The sequence below is a fragment of the Cebidichthys violaceus genome, unplaced genomic scaffold, assembly GCF_023349555.1.
Source record: "Cebidichthys violaceus isolate CVI_PGR_0920_01 unplaced genomic scaffold, fCebVio1.0.p SCAF_1, whole genome shotgun sequence".
Lineage (NCBI taxonomy): Eukaryota > Metazoa > Chordata > Actinopteri > Perciformes > Stichaeidae > Cebidichthys > Cebidichthys violaceus.
In genome coordinates this window covers 17,605,771-17,623,870 of record NW_027176262.1, presented here as the reverse complement: position 1 = coordinate 17,623,870, position 18,100 = coordinate 17,605,771, and the positions used below count along the sequence as shown (strand labels likewise).

The window sequence follows — 18,100 nt, the reverse complement described above, 5'->3', positions numbered from 1 at the left end:
TCTCCAGATGTTGTTGGTTTTTGAATGTGATAAACTGAAGGATGAAGTGTTCCTTTATGAGTTGAGAAAATCCTCCTACTTCTTCAGCTAAATAAACTCTTTAAAAAGCCTCCTGGATCAACTGGAAAGAGCATCGTCACAAAGCTGAAAACAGGACCGTTTATCTTTTTTAGAGATACGTGGTTCTCACAGCAGAAAAACCCAACTACCCAACAGTATATAAAGGAGTTAACTTGAGCCCAATCTTAGACATCTACAGCAAATGTAACAAATATTAATGCAGCAGCAATATTAATCCATAAACATTATAGTTAAACACAGACGGGGGACATTTTACTTCACAATGAGTACTTTTGCTTTAAGAGATTTTGGTACTTTATACTTTCTCTTAAGTACGGTTTTGAAAGCAGGACTTTCACGTTTAGTTTAGTATTTTTGCGGTTCTTTTACTGAAGTGAAAGATCTTAGTAGTTGTACCACCACTGAGCTGTAGCTTCTCTGTCCGACAGAAACCTGCTCTGCGCCCAAAACACATTCCTGTCACGTTGCAGTTCGGAGGCCTGAAATGGAAATCAGCTTTGTGTTGATTCAGCTACTTAGAGTTAATGACCTCAGAAGAGTTCATGCATCTCGGTTCTCCTACAGTGTGAAACTGCAGTGCAGATCAGATCGATGGCATCTAGTGCAAGAGGATGGTTCACAAAAGAGTCACTCCACTCCACTCTAATGATACTGAATATGATAAAAGTGAGAGAGAAAGAGTTTAATGTTCTCCCCAGTAGAAGACACCATGAATGCAGGATGGAAATGCATTAATTTTGTCTGAGGTGTGAGGATTGGAGCAGGGACCGAGGCTAAAGGGGAGGAATGAAGACCCGAACCCAGCGGTGGAAGAGGAACTCAGGTCTTTTACTTAAAGATACATTACGGTCATTTAGCAGACGCTTTTATCCAAAGCGACTTACAATTCAGTATTTACCTACACACTGTAGACGCAGCTATGGGAGCAATTTTGGGGTTAAGTGTCTTGCTCAAGGGCACATTGACATGAGCAGTAGCCGGGGATCGAACCGCCGACCCTCTGATTGAAAGGCGGCCCTGCTCTCCACTTATCCACGGTCACCCGTAATTAAAGATAGGGTTGGTGATTTTCCCCAAAATTATTTTTGTTATATTTATTGCTTAAAGTTAGCAATGTTTGGAGACAGTGCTGTTATCTACTTTCATTGGAAAACAATTTGGCGACACTGGGCTGGGTTTTTTCCAGCAGCTCTTACTAGTTTTTCAAGCTTGCCAAGTGTAACCTTTGAAACTGCAGCAGAGCGTTCGTTGTTGCTACAGTCCAAACACGACAGCTCCAAGTCATCCCAGGCTCGTCTTCAGGAGGAAGAACGACTGCAGCTGCTGATTTAATTATTGATTGAAGGAGGCTCTTAAGCAGTATTATGTTATAGTATGTCAATATGTCAAGACTTTGTTATAATATATTTTAGGAATAATGTACAGCGAGCAGGTCACTACTGCGACATGAACCCCAACATCTGGAGTCACCCTGAACAGGTTCATTTTGCAATAATAACCCACTCGCTGTACATTATACCGCTTACACGATAACTTTGCCTCGTGCAGAGATCAAGAACTTGACACGAAATATTGATTTAAAAAAATATATTTTGATAAAAAAAAAATTGTTCTCAGTTGCCTGCTATAAAGACATAACAGACCATAGAATGCTGTAATTGACCAATTATAATAGAGTTAGCATTGCACTGGGATGTTTCTATTGGATTATTGCAGAAAAGCTCTGTGAAAAACAAACATTTATGATACCAACATGCAAGATAATCTTCACGAATGAATACCACCTTCATGATTTTTGAAGCGTGAATGCAAAAAATATTCTTTTGTTTCTGTGTCATACTTTTGATTCTGACCAAATTCTCACCAATGATGTTGACATTCAGCTGTATACAGTTCATTTATCCCTTGCCTTAAAATATATTAATACCTGAGCAAAACCTCATAATACAAATGTGTTCTTCTTTCCCTTTGTTTTTGTTGTTTTGGTAAATGCTTTGCTGCTTATTTTAAGTAATCAAGCTATAGTGTGTTTGGAAAGTAAAGACTGGACTGACAGATTCTGTAAAGACTTCCGCTTAAGCAGCAAAATGTCAGTGATAAGATTCCAGAGCCCAGATGTGAACGTGTTCAATCATTAGGATTTAATGGAGACATTATTCCTCATCTTCTTTTCTTACAGAGATTGTGTGGTTGATGTTGAGTCAGTCAACAGAAAATAAATTTAGTTTTTTTGATGATCGATGACTTGTTTATATTGTCGTTCTCAAGTCAAAAGACAAGTTTAAAAGTAATAAAGGATATTTATCTCAAAGACAACAATATAGAACGGAACAAACATGGAAGTCAGTAATCAGTCAAGCATGTATGGATGTGGAAAAATGCAGCAGGCAGCAGTGCCAGCAAGGTAAGAGAGAGGAACTCCTGTGAAGGTCTGGGCTTTTACATCAGGAACCACTCTGGGCCCAGTTGAGGCTCATGAAGCTGACGACCCAGATCCAGGATAACAGTGAAGTAAAGGAGATGGGGACACCTAGTGGAGTGGATGGGTCGTCACATGTGCCATAAAACAATATAGTATAATAAGAGTATAATATGTTATTAAAAATATCAGTTAGTATAGTATTTCACAGAAAAAAACACATGAGAATTTGTCATAGTATAGTATGTCTGTCATGGTTTTGGGTTTAGGTTATCTGTTTCCTGTTTTATTTTGAGAACATGTGTCCAATGTTTGTTTGACTTCCTGTCTTTGTGGCTTTTCCCTCCTTTTTTCTGTGTATCATGTGTTTAATTAGCCTTGCTCTGTTACAATCAGTTTCTAGCACCAGCTTTCATCCTGCCCTCGTGTATACCTGTGTGACCTGTGTGACCTGTGTCACCTGTGTGACCTGTGTGACCTGTGTGACCTGTGTCACCTGTGTCACCTGTGTGACCTGTGTCACCTGTGTCACCTGTGTCACCTGTGTCACCTGTGTGACTTGTGTCACCTGTGTGACCTGTGTGACCTGTGTCACCTGTGTCACCTGTGTCACCTGTGTGACCTGTGTCACCTGTGTCACCTGTATCACCTGTGTGACCTGTGTCACCTGTGTCACCTGTGTCACCTGTGTGACCTGTGTGACCTGTGTCACCTGTGTCACCTGTGTGACCTGTGTCACCTGTGTCACCTGTGTCACCTGTGTGACCTGTGTCACCTGTGTCACCTGTATCACCTGTGTGACCTGTGTCACCTGTGTCACCTGTGTCACCTGTATCACCTGTGTGACCTGTGTGACCTGTGTCACCTGTGTCACCTGTGTCACCTGTGTGACCTGTGTCACCTGTGTCACCTGTATCACCTGTGTGACCTGTGTCACCTGTGTCACCTGTGTCACCTGTATCACCTGTGTGACCTGTGTCACCTGTGTCACCTGTGTCACCTGTGTGACCTGTGTCACCTGTGTCACCTGTGTCACCTGTATCACCTGTGTGACCTGTGTCACCTGTGTCACCTGTGTCACCTGTGTGACCTGTGTCACCTGTGTCACCTGTATCACCTGTGTGACCTGTGTCACCTGTGTCACCTGTGTCACCTGTATCACCTGTGTGACCTGTGTCACCTGTGTCACCTGTGTGACCTGTGTCACCTGTGTCACCTGTATCACCTGTGTGACCTGTGTCACCTGTGTCACCTGTGTCACCTGTATCACCTGTGTGACCTGTGTCACCTGTGTCACCTGTGTGACCTGTGTCACCTGTGTCACCTGTGTGACCTGTGTCTTGTCTGATTAGTTTCATGTGTATTTTTAGTCTGGTCTTTTTCACTGTTGGTTGTTAATTAGTCCTTCCTTGTTGCATGGACTTTTGTTTTTGTAACCTGCCTATTGTTCTTGCCTTTCTTTTTTTGTTAACTGTGATTAATAAATTCATTCTACATTAAATCATTTAACTACACTATATATCCTGCCTTGCATGTGTTCGGGGCCTTCCCCTGCTGCCTGCTCTCCAGAACGTGACAATGTCATCAAAAGGTCATAGTATAGTGTACCATGAAAAATATGCCGTAGTATAGTATTTAATAAAAAGTCACAGTACTGTATGTTGTAAAATTGTCATAATTGTTTTTATAGTATAGTATGTTATAAAAAATAAATAAATGCATGTCATTAACATATATATTACAGTATAATGTTTCATAAATATTTCATAAAAAATCATAGCATAGTAAGTTCTATTAATGTATTTTTGCATTTAAATGTTTCCTCTTTTGAAAACGTCATCTTCTAGCACGATATCCCGTCTGTCCTTGTTTGATGATGCAATTGTTTTGATTAAGAAGCATGGATCCTATATACCTGTTTTGTTCTATTTCTTCATCTGGAAGTTGGCCTTTGAAGGCATTGTTTGTACACTAATTTGCAAAGAATATTCATGTTAATGAAGAGTATATGCAAACAGAGTGTTTGTAATGGAAAAACTCACTAAGTTTTATAATAGTGTAACATTTAGCACCTTTGAGTTGTTGTTGCTGAAACATTATTTTTAAAAATCATTGCAACATATTCAGACAGACAGTCTGAATATTGTTTTAATTACTATGGTTTTAGTAATTTCTTACTGTTTTTAAGAGAGATAATTGAGTTGTTTGAGGACTGTGTTAAAAACTGTAGTTTTTTAAATTCTGAGCAGCTGCTCTACAGACGCTGCCAGAACTCCGAAACTAAACCAGACATTCTTCTAACTTTGGGAGAATAATTCTGTCCGTCTGCTGTGCTAAACACATCCGGTGTCCTGCATCATGCCGGCAAACCCAGGTGATGCAAATTAACTTCAAGTCACAGACAAGGCCAGGATGTCAAACATCTCAACATTTATTCATCATATAATTCTGTGCAATAATAAAATGTACAAATAATCTTTCAGTAAATATTACAATCCATAGTTAAGATTTGTTGCCACAATATGAAACATTAAATACATTCAAGGTATGTGAAGGCATCAGTCGCTATGCAGAGGTTAGAGAGGGAACCAGCTGGGTTTCTCTCACACACACACACACACACACACACACACACACACACACACACACACACACACACACACACACTATGATTAGTTTTAGATTATTTGGTCCAACATCTGTGGGGTTTTCTTTGCAGGTTGTGGAATGATGTTAAAAGCACCTTTGTGTGTCTGCCCCAATGCCACCAGGGCAAATACATTTACAATGATTTCCTATTTCCCTTACTGTACATTAAAATGAATCAAAATATGAATTTTTACACTTCGGATCATTTTCACGTCTCTAAATATCTGCAATACACAAAATAAATATCACGATATGCTGCTTGTTGCCACAATCAATTGCCCCAGTGTCCGCACGCCAGCATGGTATTGGTACTTTTGCTGAAGTATTGAGTCTGAACACCACGCTGGCTTCAAATCAACACCACCACCTAGAGAAACGCTTCACAAAAGGTAGAATCAGAGAGAGATAGAATAGAGTCTGTTGCCGTGGAAACGCACAGGGTTTTTCGTTGTGCAACAGCACGATCTGCACCGTCACTGACGGGAGAGCATGGGAGAAGTCTCCAGAGCAACATCAGAAACACACACTCTTATATCAATGTTGTCCTGTGAAAACCTCATAACTCCAGTTTGTGTGGTCATTTTATATCTAAACTGACGGATTCTCATCTAAAATATTGTTTCAATAAAATATACTGTCATCACACTAAAAATAAGGCATTTAGGATCTAAAGGTTTTCACCATACAGCACACAAGCGCCCTCCTCTGTCACTTACATTCATACAACACACTATACAATCAATATCTCATGTGTAAATGGTTCAGGTCTTTGTGACTTAACAACCGGCCAATCAGAGCTTATCAGCTTTGTCTAAATTAGCGTGTGATGCTGGTGAGCTGCAGCTGATCAGGAAAAGTGCAGTCTGGTGTTATTTTTATCATCTGCAGAGTAAATACTGCAGCTGTCAATAAAAATCCTTCATTGCTAAACAATATGTGGTCCCACGTGAACCCCACAGTCTGTCAATCAAGTGTCCTTGTCGTCCGAAAACGCAACATGTAGCTGCCGGACGTCCCCGTCGCTCATCCTGTCTCTGGGGTGGGACAACTGAACCTCCTCGTAGGGGGGCGGGGGGTTGTCAGGGCTGGTCAGGAGCGGGCGGTTGCTGCCGTCTGATTGGTTGTTGAGAGACGTCGGGTGACAGCTGGGAGCCTCCTGAGCCAACAGGAGCTGGGTGGGTCCCGGGGCCGAGAAGGCGGGGAGGCGCTGCCCCCAGCTACCGTACACCGCCTCCTCGTAGGAGGGGAGGGAGACGGGAAGTCCGTCCACCATCAGGTCCAGCTGGTCTGAGGAGCGACGGCTGCTGGGACACACAAAGAGAATTACCTCATGGAGAAGAAGCAGGTGTGTTGTACAGGTGAATCTCCTGACCTCAGTCATCTACATTAAATATGAAATGTAGGTTTGTTCCGCAGAGTATCTCACACACAATCCAATCAAATGAGCCCCTTCATCGACACATGTCACGATCCCAAATGTGTTCATTTAAATCCATAATAAACTAGATGTTCTAGAAACGTAACAAGGTAAAAATCTTCCTCTCACCTGTGTGATTGACAGGGGTAGAGGCGGGACTTGACGACCAGGCAGGCGGTGGTGGTGAGCAGGAAGATGGACACGCCCACCGCCGTTGTGGCCATGCTGGGCATCGAATCGTTCACTCTGTCATCAGAGCGCATGTTCGGACCCTCTGAGGAGGAAGAGCACAAATACGTCAGATCATTTTGTGATTCTGGCCTGTTTGAAGACACCTTTCACTACGTTTTCAATCGATTAAAAGATTGAATCTTAATCTGTAATCTCCTGACTCCTCCATAAATGAATGACATTGAAACTTTATGTTGTGCTAGTTTTGTACATTACCATACCACCTTTTGCACTACCCTTATTCACACTAGAACACAAGTTTTCCATTTGCACTATGATTGCACATTGCATTGTATAATGACAACAACAAAACCCTGACTCCTTAAATGGATAAATAAACTTAGCAACAGTGGTTAAAATCAGTAATTGCAGCCACAGGACAAAAACAAATCTCATGATGCAATTATACAACAGAAAAAGAAGACGTGGAATCAAAGTGGTTGCATGTAGCTTGTGTTAAAACGGAGATTTGATATTTATATAAAAAATGCAAAAGGGAAGATTTAAGACTATGAGCTGAAGCTGTGACAGAAAACAATCACCTGTGCCGCACCACTGTGGATAAAAAAAAAAAGGTGTTCCGTTTGCAGAAATAGATTATCAAACAAAATCCATGAGAGGAAGTTTTTTTTATCTAGTTATATGGTTTCGCCGAGCTCTTGACAATACGACAGTAGCTTTCCGTGAGGCTGTGACAGAGGAAACGTTCAATGGTTAGGATGGTGGCTTCGCCCACTTCCTCTTTCTGCGCTCTGACTTACCGTCGCAGCGAGTTTGAGTGAATGGCGACAGAGGAAGTCGGAACTGGTCTCTGTTAAGTAGGTCAAGAGATGAACACACGCTGCTGCTGTGTTTGCACAGGTTTCATGTTTTAGTTTTAGCTGATTAACGTTTAGAATCGAGTCTAATTCATCGAGACAAAACTCAATCTCAATCGACTGCAGAGAGAAAGTCGAGTTCTAGATGCAAAAACAATACGAACAAAACCAAAAATACATTCCAGATACATTCATCTTTTTAGACTTACAGTGTCTGTTTTAACAGTGCTATACTCAGAGACGGAGGTAAAAGTACTAATTAAACACCGTAAAAATGATACACTACAAGTAAACGTCTTGCATTGAAGATGTTACTTTGGTAAAAGTATCTAAATACTACTTAAAAGTATAAAAATGTCCCCTGTGACTGTTCTACTATTATATATTGCGTCATTAGATCAATACTCATGTATTCATGTAAAAGCAGGAGTTTACTGTAGTAGTTGGTTGAGGTAGATTTCCTCCATCGGTTGATTGTTTGATTTGTAAAAATAGTGAGAAATGCCGTCAGAATTTCCCAAAACCCAAAGTTTGTTTTGTCCTAGACAGCAGCCCCAGTTCTGAAAGGTGAAGCCTCTGAAGTGCCTTAAACATTCTTTCTAATGGCCATCAGGTGGCGACTCCTTTAGTTTCAAGTCTTCTTCAAAACAGCATGATGTTCATTTAGTAAATCATGGTCCATTTACAGTAAATTAGACCATAAAGCAGGGAATGCTTTAGGGCGGGGCTACCATGTGATTGACAGGTCGCTGTCACGGCGTTGTCATGTCTGGTAGTTGTTAGTGTTTTCGTCTTAGAACTTTTACATTCTGTTTTCAGTTCATGAAAGTTCATTCTAACTTTTTCGCTCTGGTTTTTAGGCTTTGAACTTTTTGTGTCACTTCTGGTTCCAGCAAATACAAATGTCAATAGCGAGGCTTCCAAACTTCTTATATACAGTCTAAATTTAGTCCAACCAACAGTCCAAAGCTCAACAGTATCAATTATACATTAAAACCTGGAACCATCAAATGTTTTTACATGAAAAATTATCAAAAGTTTCATAAATTAATTAACTAATCAACTTTCCTTGTTGTTTCTTGTCTCAGCAAACATGATATTTTAGAAATTCTAGGAATGTTTTGAGTGTAAAAATCTAAACTAAAGCTGTCAAAAATATTTCCTTCTGAGATGTATAAAGTAGCATGAAAAGAAAAGACTGATGTAAACTTTGTACTTAAGTACAGTACTTATGTTAATTAACGTAGCTACATTTCACCACTGGCTGTATTACAAAACCACAAAGAAGTCTTTTGGTTGACCCAAACACAGCGAGACTACATCTCATGTCTGCAATCAACCATATAATATAACATATAATAACTAATAGGACACATATTTTAGGTAAAGGTAACCCCACTGGGATTTAAACACCATAACCAAACAACAAAAATGACATGTCTGCTTCCTGAACACTCAAAACAACAAGTAACTGTCATAAAATGACTAATCAGCCTACAAAGTGTCAGGGTCAGCGCTGAGTCATGGGTACATTAGAAACTGAGCTAATCACTGAGGAAAGCTGTGATGACCGGGGGGGGGGCTGGGAAATGCTGAGAGATGTTTAGGTTTCAAACTCAGAACTCAGAGAGAGCAGACAGTAGAAACAGTAGAGGCCACAGAGGGAATGCAATATTCTCCCAAACCCAAAGCATTTTGTACAAAACACTCTTTAAATCTGATCTCATTTAAGGTTTGTAGAAAGAGACGAGTCATTTGAACACTAAAACACCCACAAAACTAGGTTTTAACTGTATCCACCAGTGGTGGAAGAAGTACTGAGATCCTTTACTGAAGTAAAAGTAGAAAAACACTGCATTCCAAATCTCACTTAAAGTGCCAGAAACTGTTTCCGCAACACGTTCTCAACCCAACTCGTCACTGACGCCTGGTCAGGAAAAACGTCATGGCTGGGCTTAAAATAAGTAATAAGGAATTTAATTTATGGGTGAAGAGAACTCACTTCCTGCGCAAAACAACCTCAACATAAATCAAACATAGATACTTAACTAGTTGTTAGACTCCAGTGGATTCAGTCTTCTGAACTCTTACCTCTGATGGGGACGCAGGCAGGAATCGGGGGCTGCCACCTCCCGTGGCGACACCTGGAGAACCGGACCTTGTTGTTGACGTGGTATCCGGGCTCGCAGAAGAAGTGAATGGAGCTCTTGTGGGGGAATCCTCGACACGGCGACGGATCACAGCGGAACCCTCCATGTTCTAGCACCAGAGGGTGAGTGCAATTACTCAGTCGGCCTGTAGAGACACAAAACACAGTGGTCATTGGTGGCCTTCTACCTCACACCATTGCTATAGTTCATTTCTCAGAATTAAAACCATAAATCCCTTTCCTTTCCAACTCATCCTTCTCTGCTCCACATGCATGTGTTCTCTTTAGGCTTTAGAGAACATGATAAACATCTCTGCTTCCACAAGCTGGTGGATGTTTTAACATTACCTTTATATCCTGTTGGTTAGTTTAATCTACAGCAAAGTAGACAGAAAAAGATCTACAGAAAAGTAACTAAAGCTGTCAGACAAATGTAGTGGAGTAAGATTGATTTTGTACTAAGTACAGCACTTGTGTAAATGTACTTGGTTACAATGACCAACGTGATCGACGACGGGAGAGTGTGACACCAGCTGGGAGGACACTGGTATAGTGTGACAGGACAGCAAGGTGATATTGTTACTGTAAACAAAGTGAGTAAACGGCTCTATAGAGGCTCAGGATTTGGTTGGGATATTCATATCGACACGTGAGTGTGTACACGTAAATGCCTTCTGCGTAATGGGAGCTATTTGCAGAAATCATAATGTTGCCCACAACAACCTCTGCCTCGACACAATGGGCAGAGCAGCCAACAATGTTACCCACTTCCTCTTTATCTTCACCCTTCATCATAAAAGTCTGCGTCTGCCAGAATCATGGTTTCCACTGTACGCTGCCGAACCCCAAACATCAACACGAGAAGAGTAGGTCAAGTGTGAGGCTGAGAGTGGAAAATCACTGGTAATGACGCAACCACTAGAAAAGTCTCAATGGTTTCATACAATATCAGAGAAAATTATGATTTAAAGGGCTGTGTTAGAAACAGGAAGTCACAGCCAGAGTTTTGATGGACAGCAGTCCCTAAACAAAAAGTTGGACTGTGGCTCCAGAAAAAGTCGATCCCAATATAAACTGTAATGTTGTGATAAGAAGAGGAAGACGATTCAGTTTCGAACCTCTCAAACAGAAAAGTGTCTACATCCTGCAACGCGCTGCCTAAAGTTAATTTCGTGTTTCACAATCAGTCATCATAAAAGAGGGATGATAATACTGCGTGACACCAAATGACCGTTTCTCTCAGTCGGGTTTATGATTAAAGCTTGTGGAACATCTCAATCAAAGAGATTAGACTGTTTTCAAAGGATTCCCTACATTTTTCAGTTCCACAATGTATTACTAATATGCCGCAGTCAGCATAAAGTCGCCACTAAATCTGAGAGGTTCAAATGACGAAATGTAACAAATGACGAAATGTAACAAATGATGCAACATGAAAAATCTTCAATTCTTTCCACAAAAACATTAAATATCTTATTGTTTCTCAGTGTGTATTTAGCTCTCAGAGCCACCGCAGAAAACTTCCAATAGATAGCCGACTTCAATAACTTCATAACCCCCAAACCATGGCAACAACAACAGTATCCAAGCAGTGTGCATCACTATTTAGTGTCCCCTGGAAACAGTTTCTGATGTTGTGTGCTTCTCGCAGCCCGTCTCTAGATTTTTTAAAATTATTTTCAGAACGTAGATATAATATTTGCCTGTCTGCTACAATGAATGAAGGAGGAACCACCATAAAGACTTAAGGAATGAATGCTTGAATGAATGTTGGGGTTTGGTCAGAGGTCTTACCCTCCGTGAGGAGCGGTGAGGAGGCCAGGAGGAGGAGTCCACACACCAGACTGACGCGTCCACAGGGCGATGGATACGGGACTGACGCAGACATCAAACCAGACTTCCTGAAGAGACACCACAGGGATGACGAGTCAGAAGCAGAAAACACACACCGACACCAAAGTGTCCTTCAACAGAAAGCAGAAGTCACACCTCGCTCACTAGAAAGCAGCTCTGGTTTAAAGTATTAAAGGAAAATAAAAGTTTTTTCTTTTCCCAGTCTGAATGTATTTTCAGCTGTGAACCCAACTGCTGTCGTGTTCATTCACACCTGTCAGCTGCCGAGGCTGCATCCACACCACTGTGTTTTGGTTGAGCGCCACCACACCTCTGTTGGCATCACCTGTTGGCCACCGAGCAGCTGCACTGATCAAAGTCTTCAGTTCCATTTCAAATCAAAGTTGTGAACAGGCTGAACTCATCGGCAGCCTGTGGCAGTTCTAAATGTTTTAACTTGGGTGACCACCAGGGATGTTAATGAGCGTGCATAACAAGCATCATTTTATTTAATGCATTAATATTCCACTTATAATATGCTAAAACATAAATGAATAAGCTACGTGCATTAATATAGTTGTCAGTTTCCCAATTTGCAGAACCTAACATTAGCAGTGATAAATACAATTTACCTTTTTCTAACTTTTTTTTTTCTTTTTCTAATGCAAAAAATGCATTATGCAAATCCTTTGCTTCTACCTAATCTGAATCATACACATTACAACATAAGGTGATGTAATAAGACAATTAGCCTGGATGTTGATGATGATGATGATGATGGAGAAAAAAGAGGTTCTGACTATTTGTAAGGTTCATTTAAAGTCACCTTTTGTTTGTTTTGCTTTGCAAAACAAACTGTAGGTGTGAGTGATCTCTGTCATGGTACACCAACATGACACTCATGTACAGGCTCGTTAAGTCAGAGCACACAGCAGCCTGACGTGACTGGATGAGTGACATGGATCATTACAGAGTTAGCGTGACATGAACATTTTCAACAATGAAACAATGTTCATTTTCAGGTTCCTGAGCTTTATCAAAAATCAATATCATATGTATATTAATAATATAAATAATGCTCTGACCTGTCCGGGGGTCCTGTCCCCTCAAAATGTTTTAACCTTGTCACCTGAAGTGTCTTCAAAATATGTGTCATTTTACAATTCATATCTTTAAAAACTGTTTTCTCAAAATCAGACTGAGCCAGAAATCTCCACTTCAGTAGCTCTTACAAACACCAAACTTTCCAGTTTCATTCCCATCTGTGTTCTTGAGGTGTATATAGAGGGGTTTGTTCATAATTCATTCGTAGCCTGATTTATACAACATTTTATCCCACAAAACATGGCCAAAATGGATTATTTTTTGATGGCTCTTTAAAAGAGTGATACAAAGATATTTCCAAAACCTCCTCAGTTAAAACCTTTGACTCTAACATGTCAACAAAATGAAACAAACATTTATAACCTGGCTTTATCCAACGTTCAGATTTCTTTTCTGGAAATGTATGCAAATGAGCACATATTTATTAAGAAAATGCCTAATTTGTATATTATAACAGAACATTTCAGAAAAGTTGCAATACAACAAATAACTGACTTAATGTACGTAATCAACTGGGGAAGTTTCACGGTCACATGTATTAGTTTACATGTATACCCTGTTAACCTGTAGTGTCGTCTCTATAGTTATAGTTCCTTGATGCAATTAACTGAAATGTATTAGACTGTGTTTGGTTGCTTTCTGTTCCTCATCAGGGTGTAAATAAATAAAGTCACACTGGAAATTGATTCTGCTTCGACCTCTTATCTTCCCATCAAACCACGACTGTGAACCTGTCCTCAACCTCTCAGTCGACCCACAGTGAGACTGTTCCCTCACACCGTTTACTGTCTCAACACTGACCGGCGGTACAGAACAGAAACCGATCCCCACCACAGCGACCCAGACTCTTTCTCCAGATGACTTGCAGCGAGCACCTCGCCAAGCACGCAACTTCCTGTGCTTCCTCGTGCCAACGGAGCCAGACCTCTGCTGAGGTGTCGGCCTAAATGCCAGTTTGTTTTTCGGTGTGTGAAAATGTGTGTGTGTAGGTGTAACTTTTGTGTCTTTAGTGTGTGTTTTGTGCTTTCATGTCAAGAGAGATGCCAGTCATCTCTGGAGCAGTGAGGAAAGGGAGATCCCCCCCACCTCTCCCCCCCCCCACACACACACACACACACACACACACACACACACACACACTCCATCTTATGTGACCACAATCTGCGTGGGAGGTCTGCATCTTAGTCACCGTGGCTCTCTGTGATATTATAACGTCTGCTGTAACGTTCGCCAAATTGGAATTATTATGACCATAGAAAATTAAAATGGCTCTTTTTTTTTTCTTTCAAAAAAACAAAACAAAAACACAAATCATCTGTTTTGTATTATAAATGCACATTGGGGTGTTGTTAAAGTACCAAAAGTAAAGGTACTCATCATGCAGACTAATAGATATTATATTACTGAATTATAAGTATTGGTCTCTTAAATGTTGCAGCTGGTAAAGCATTCCACCACTGCTGACATTACGTAGTTGTGTATTAAGCTCATGAATAAAAGTTAAACGATGTGACGCATCAATGCGATCGGCATCACTATAAACATCACCCTGTCAGACCTTTAAATGTCACAATCTGGCACTTCTTTTGTTGCAGGGTGGTGAGGGCTGAAGGGAACATGACTTCACACCTTCGGGAGGGGGGGGGGGGGGGATATGTTCTTAACTCCTTTATATCCTGTTGGTTAGTTTAATCTACATCAATGCATCATATTCTATGAGATCATCATGTGTTTGTAGCGTCTCTGTCCTGTGAGAACCACGTATCTCTAAAAAAGATAAACGGTCCTGTTTTCAGCTTTGTGACGATGCTTTTTCCAGCTGATCCAAGAGGCTTTTTAAAGAGTTCAAGAAGATGAAGAAGTAGGAAGATTTTTCTCAACACATAAAGGAACAATTCATCCTTCAGTTTACCACAAACATGCAACATCAGCACATCTGGAGGTACTTGGTTTCCACTGGACAGGAAGAGGAGGAAAAACTGTCATCTGAAAAGCAACTAAAGCTGTCAGACAAATGGAGTGGAATAAAAAGTACAATATTTAGGTCTGAGATGTAGTGGAGTAGAAAGTAGCATCAAATGACAATACTCAAGTAAAGTACATGTACCTTGAATTTGCATTTAACTTCAGTACTTGAGTAAATTAGTCACATTCCACCACTGTAAACGTGACGATAAAGAACTTGAACTACATTTAACAGAACACAAAAGGTGTCACACATGAAGTCGTGTAAAATGAGGTAAAGTAACATTTCGCAGCTGTAAACACTCAGGTGGCTCTTGGAAATATTTTCGGGCACACAGGAAGTGATGCATTTTATGTTTCCAGCCACAACAGTGACTTGTACCACATAAACAGAGGAGGAGCCGGAGTGTCCACAGACACAAACTTCCACTGGGGAAAAAACACCCGCTGCAAGACGCAGTGAAAATGAAACACCGAACACCAAAGTTCACATTAGGGACCGCTGAGCGTCTTCACCCACTGAACCACATCTGACGGGCTGGTTGATCAGTAGCTGTGTTGGTGGCTCTGCCATGTTGAACTTTGCTCTTTGTGCTCTGCTGCTTCACAGTGTTTCTGAAACCAACGGCTACAAACCCTGTCCAGTGATTCAAGTTTAGCGTCATGGTTTTATTTTACCCTTTCAGGAAGAACGGAATGTCTCCAGTGGTGGTACTCAGAACTTAGAGTCAAGTAAAAGTAGCAATACTACATCGTAAACATACTCTGTTATAAGTAAAAGTACTGCATTGAAAATCCCTTACTTACTCAAGTAAAAGTACAAAAGCATCAGCATCAAAATATACTTAAAGTACCAGAAGTCTTGGATATGGAGATTATAATTACTGCTACATTAATATGTTCATTAATTCAATGTTGGAGCTGGTAACGGTGCAGCTCATTTTAATTACCGATACTGCTGCGTAGCTTAATTTATACCAATAAATCATAATTTAATAGTACCATACTGGGATAATACTCAAGTACCTTATACTTAATCTCGGAGAGCCTCTTTAACATCGTTTTATCACCTTGATACTTCACAACTTTCTAAAGAATTACTTCCCAAATCCCAAATATGTCTTCCACTTTTAAATAACCCTTTACACTTTTTTACATATCAGAGATTTAAGAAGGTCTGAATAAAAAGTATTATAGTTATTGTATTATCTTTTACAGCAATGGGAAGAACAAAACGTTTGTTTTTTGCAGACCGCGTCTTCAAAATGTCCTCTTATGTTTGATTTGATATTTGACATTTCATATTACCTCCACCTGCTCAATGTGAGTGGTTAAAGCTTGGAACAGCCATCGTACACAATGTACACAGTGGAAGTGCTGATGCTGCTGAACAAGACACAGGGAGGCAGCTTCTGATGGAGCCGCCACAGGTTTGCTTTCATGGCTTTAATCCATGAGGCACTTTACCTTCAAAGTCTGTGTCGGTTAAACTAGAAGCTATGAAATCACAAAGTCGAATAAAGATGAATGAAAGAAGCATAAACATGATCATTTGAGGATTTCTGGAACATTATTAATAGAGTTGCAGGTTATCATTCTCTCGGTCGACTAATCGATTGACCGACTAAATGCCTCAGCTCTAGGTTTCATTATAGTGAAAATAAACTCTTAATTAAAATACACTGCCAAAACCCTAAAAGACCTCTGAAAGCTGCTTTAAGAAAGAGACGAGGACTCCCGCAAGCTCCTTCAGACATGTGAAATCCCCCCCGAAACCACCTCCAATGATCCCTCAAACACCTGGAATACACAAAACCTCCAGAGACCCGCATCAGTCAAAGACCACCCCCTCAGCGGTCTGCACTGCATAGAGTCACACAGGTTATTATGAGCTGCTTTGTTCCTCAGTGGAAGCTTCACGAGTTCACCACAACACTACATGTGATTATGAGATATCAGGAAAAAAAAATCCACTGTACCTGCACCTAAATGACACATTTATATAATTTGAAAGTAAATATCATCACTGGCACATATAAATATGAGCATACTATAAATAGCCGACTGTTAAATCCACATATGAAGCCAATAAGACCCATAATGCAATCTCTTTATTATACAGACATAAAAACACTGCGCACAAAGACGATCAGACAGCGGAATAATCGACATATTCGTCGATCGATTTAGATCGATATAAAGTTAAAACACTGACGCCTCCTCTCTGTGAATGGACTAAATATCAAGCAGTTTTAAAAATGTCTCACCTGAGAGCCGCGGATGAGGCAGCAGCAGCAGCAGCGGTGAGATCGAGCTCTGAGGCGGTCAATCGGAGGTGCAGAGGAGAGCTGCTTGTTTACGGTTTCAGATCCGAAGAAAAACGAAGTGAAGATGGATCGATGGGGAACTCTCCGTCCGTCCGTCCGTCAGCCGCCGCTCCGCTACTGCGCAGCAACAAGTGGGACTTTTTCGGCTGCTCTCGCCCCCTGACTCATCGATCAGCTGTGCTTGACACCGAACGCCCCGGGGCCTCCGATTGGCCGCCGCGAGCCGCCAAACACCGCCCACCTGCGCAGCTCCGTCATGTTCTGGAAACGCTCTCTTTATCTCACACCACAGAGACACAGACACACCCACCCAATAGTTTAACCAATTTTTCTCTCTCTCTCTCTCTCTCTCTCTCTCTCTCTCACACACACACACACTTATTCAGAAAGAGGAAACGGCTCCAACATATAAATTATACAACATATACAGTCATTAAAATAGATGTATTACTAGGCACTGACTTAATAACAATTTTGAGGTAGTTGCACTTTGCTTGAGTATTTCCACATTCTGCGACTTTATACTTCTATTCCACTACATCTGCGCGGTTAACATTGTGCTTTACTACATTTGTCTGACAGCTTTAGTTACTTTGGAGATTTAAAACTCTTAATATAAACGAAAACATTATATATTATAGTTTAAGCTGCTCAGCAAGTATATACACTAATTAGAATGAGCTCAATCTTTACCTGCAGCAAAATTAAAGTGATGATCACAATAATGCATCAATCATTATAATCCAGTAACATAATATACATTATTCTGCACTGGGTCATTCAACATATCGAGTACTTTTACTATTCATACGCATACATATATTTTGATGCCGATACTTTTGGGCTTTAAATTAAGGTTTTGTAGTACTTTTACTTGGAACAGAGTACTTATACACTGTGATATTGCTACTTTTACTTAAAAGATCAGAATACTTTCTGCAACATGTGACTTATAAGCAGTAAACAAAGTGAAGCTGAGACTGGTGGGAATGTCATTTTATTTCATTTATGACCGAATACCTGCAAAGTGTTGGACCATCAAATAAACCGCCCCAATGATGGCGCCAGACTTTACCAATTGAACTTGAATATTATCAGGACTATTAT

At 40.6% G+C, this 18,100-nt stretch overlaps 1 protein-coding gene across 1 annotated transcript; it reads right to left on the bottom strand.

The window, feature by feature from the left end:
- Positions 1-4,908: 4,908 nt before the first annotated feature.
- On the bottom strand, positions 4,909-17,146 carry zgc:152863 (uncharacterized protein LOC562658 homolog). Its single transcript, XM_068712801.1, has 5 exons — positions 16,934-17,146; positions 11,559-11,665; positions 9,707-9,910; positions 6,696-6,840; positions 4,909-6,450 (listed from the first exon to the last, which is right to left on the bottom strand). The coding sequence occupies exons 2-5, from the start codon at positions 11,650-11,652 to the stop codon at positions 6,117-6,119; spliced, it is 777 nt and encodes a 258-aa protein (XP_068568902.1). The 5' UTR covers positions 11,653-11,665; positions 16,934-17,146; the 3' UTR covers positions 4,909-6,116.
- Between the last annotated feature and the right edge of the window lie 954 nt (positions 17,147-18,100).

What these genes read in the sequence shown, in the direction of transcription:
- zgc:152863 (XM_068712801.1), bottom strand. Translation starts at nt 11,652, where the DNA reads ATGTCTGCGTCAGTCCCGTATCCATCGCCCTGTGGACGCGTCAGTCTG. An exon ending in CTCACCGCTCCTCACGGAGG is followed by an intron (nt 9,911 to 11,558) that starts GTAAGACCTCTG and finishes GTGTCTCTACAG; the next exon opens with GCCGACTGAGTAATTGCACT. An exon ending in TGCCTGCGTCCCCATCAGAG is followed by an intron (nt 6,841 to 9,706) that starts GTAAGAGTTCAG and finishes CTTCCTCCTCAG; the next exon opens with AGGGTCCGAACATGCGCTCT.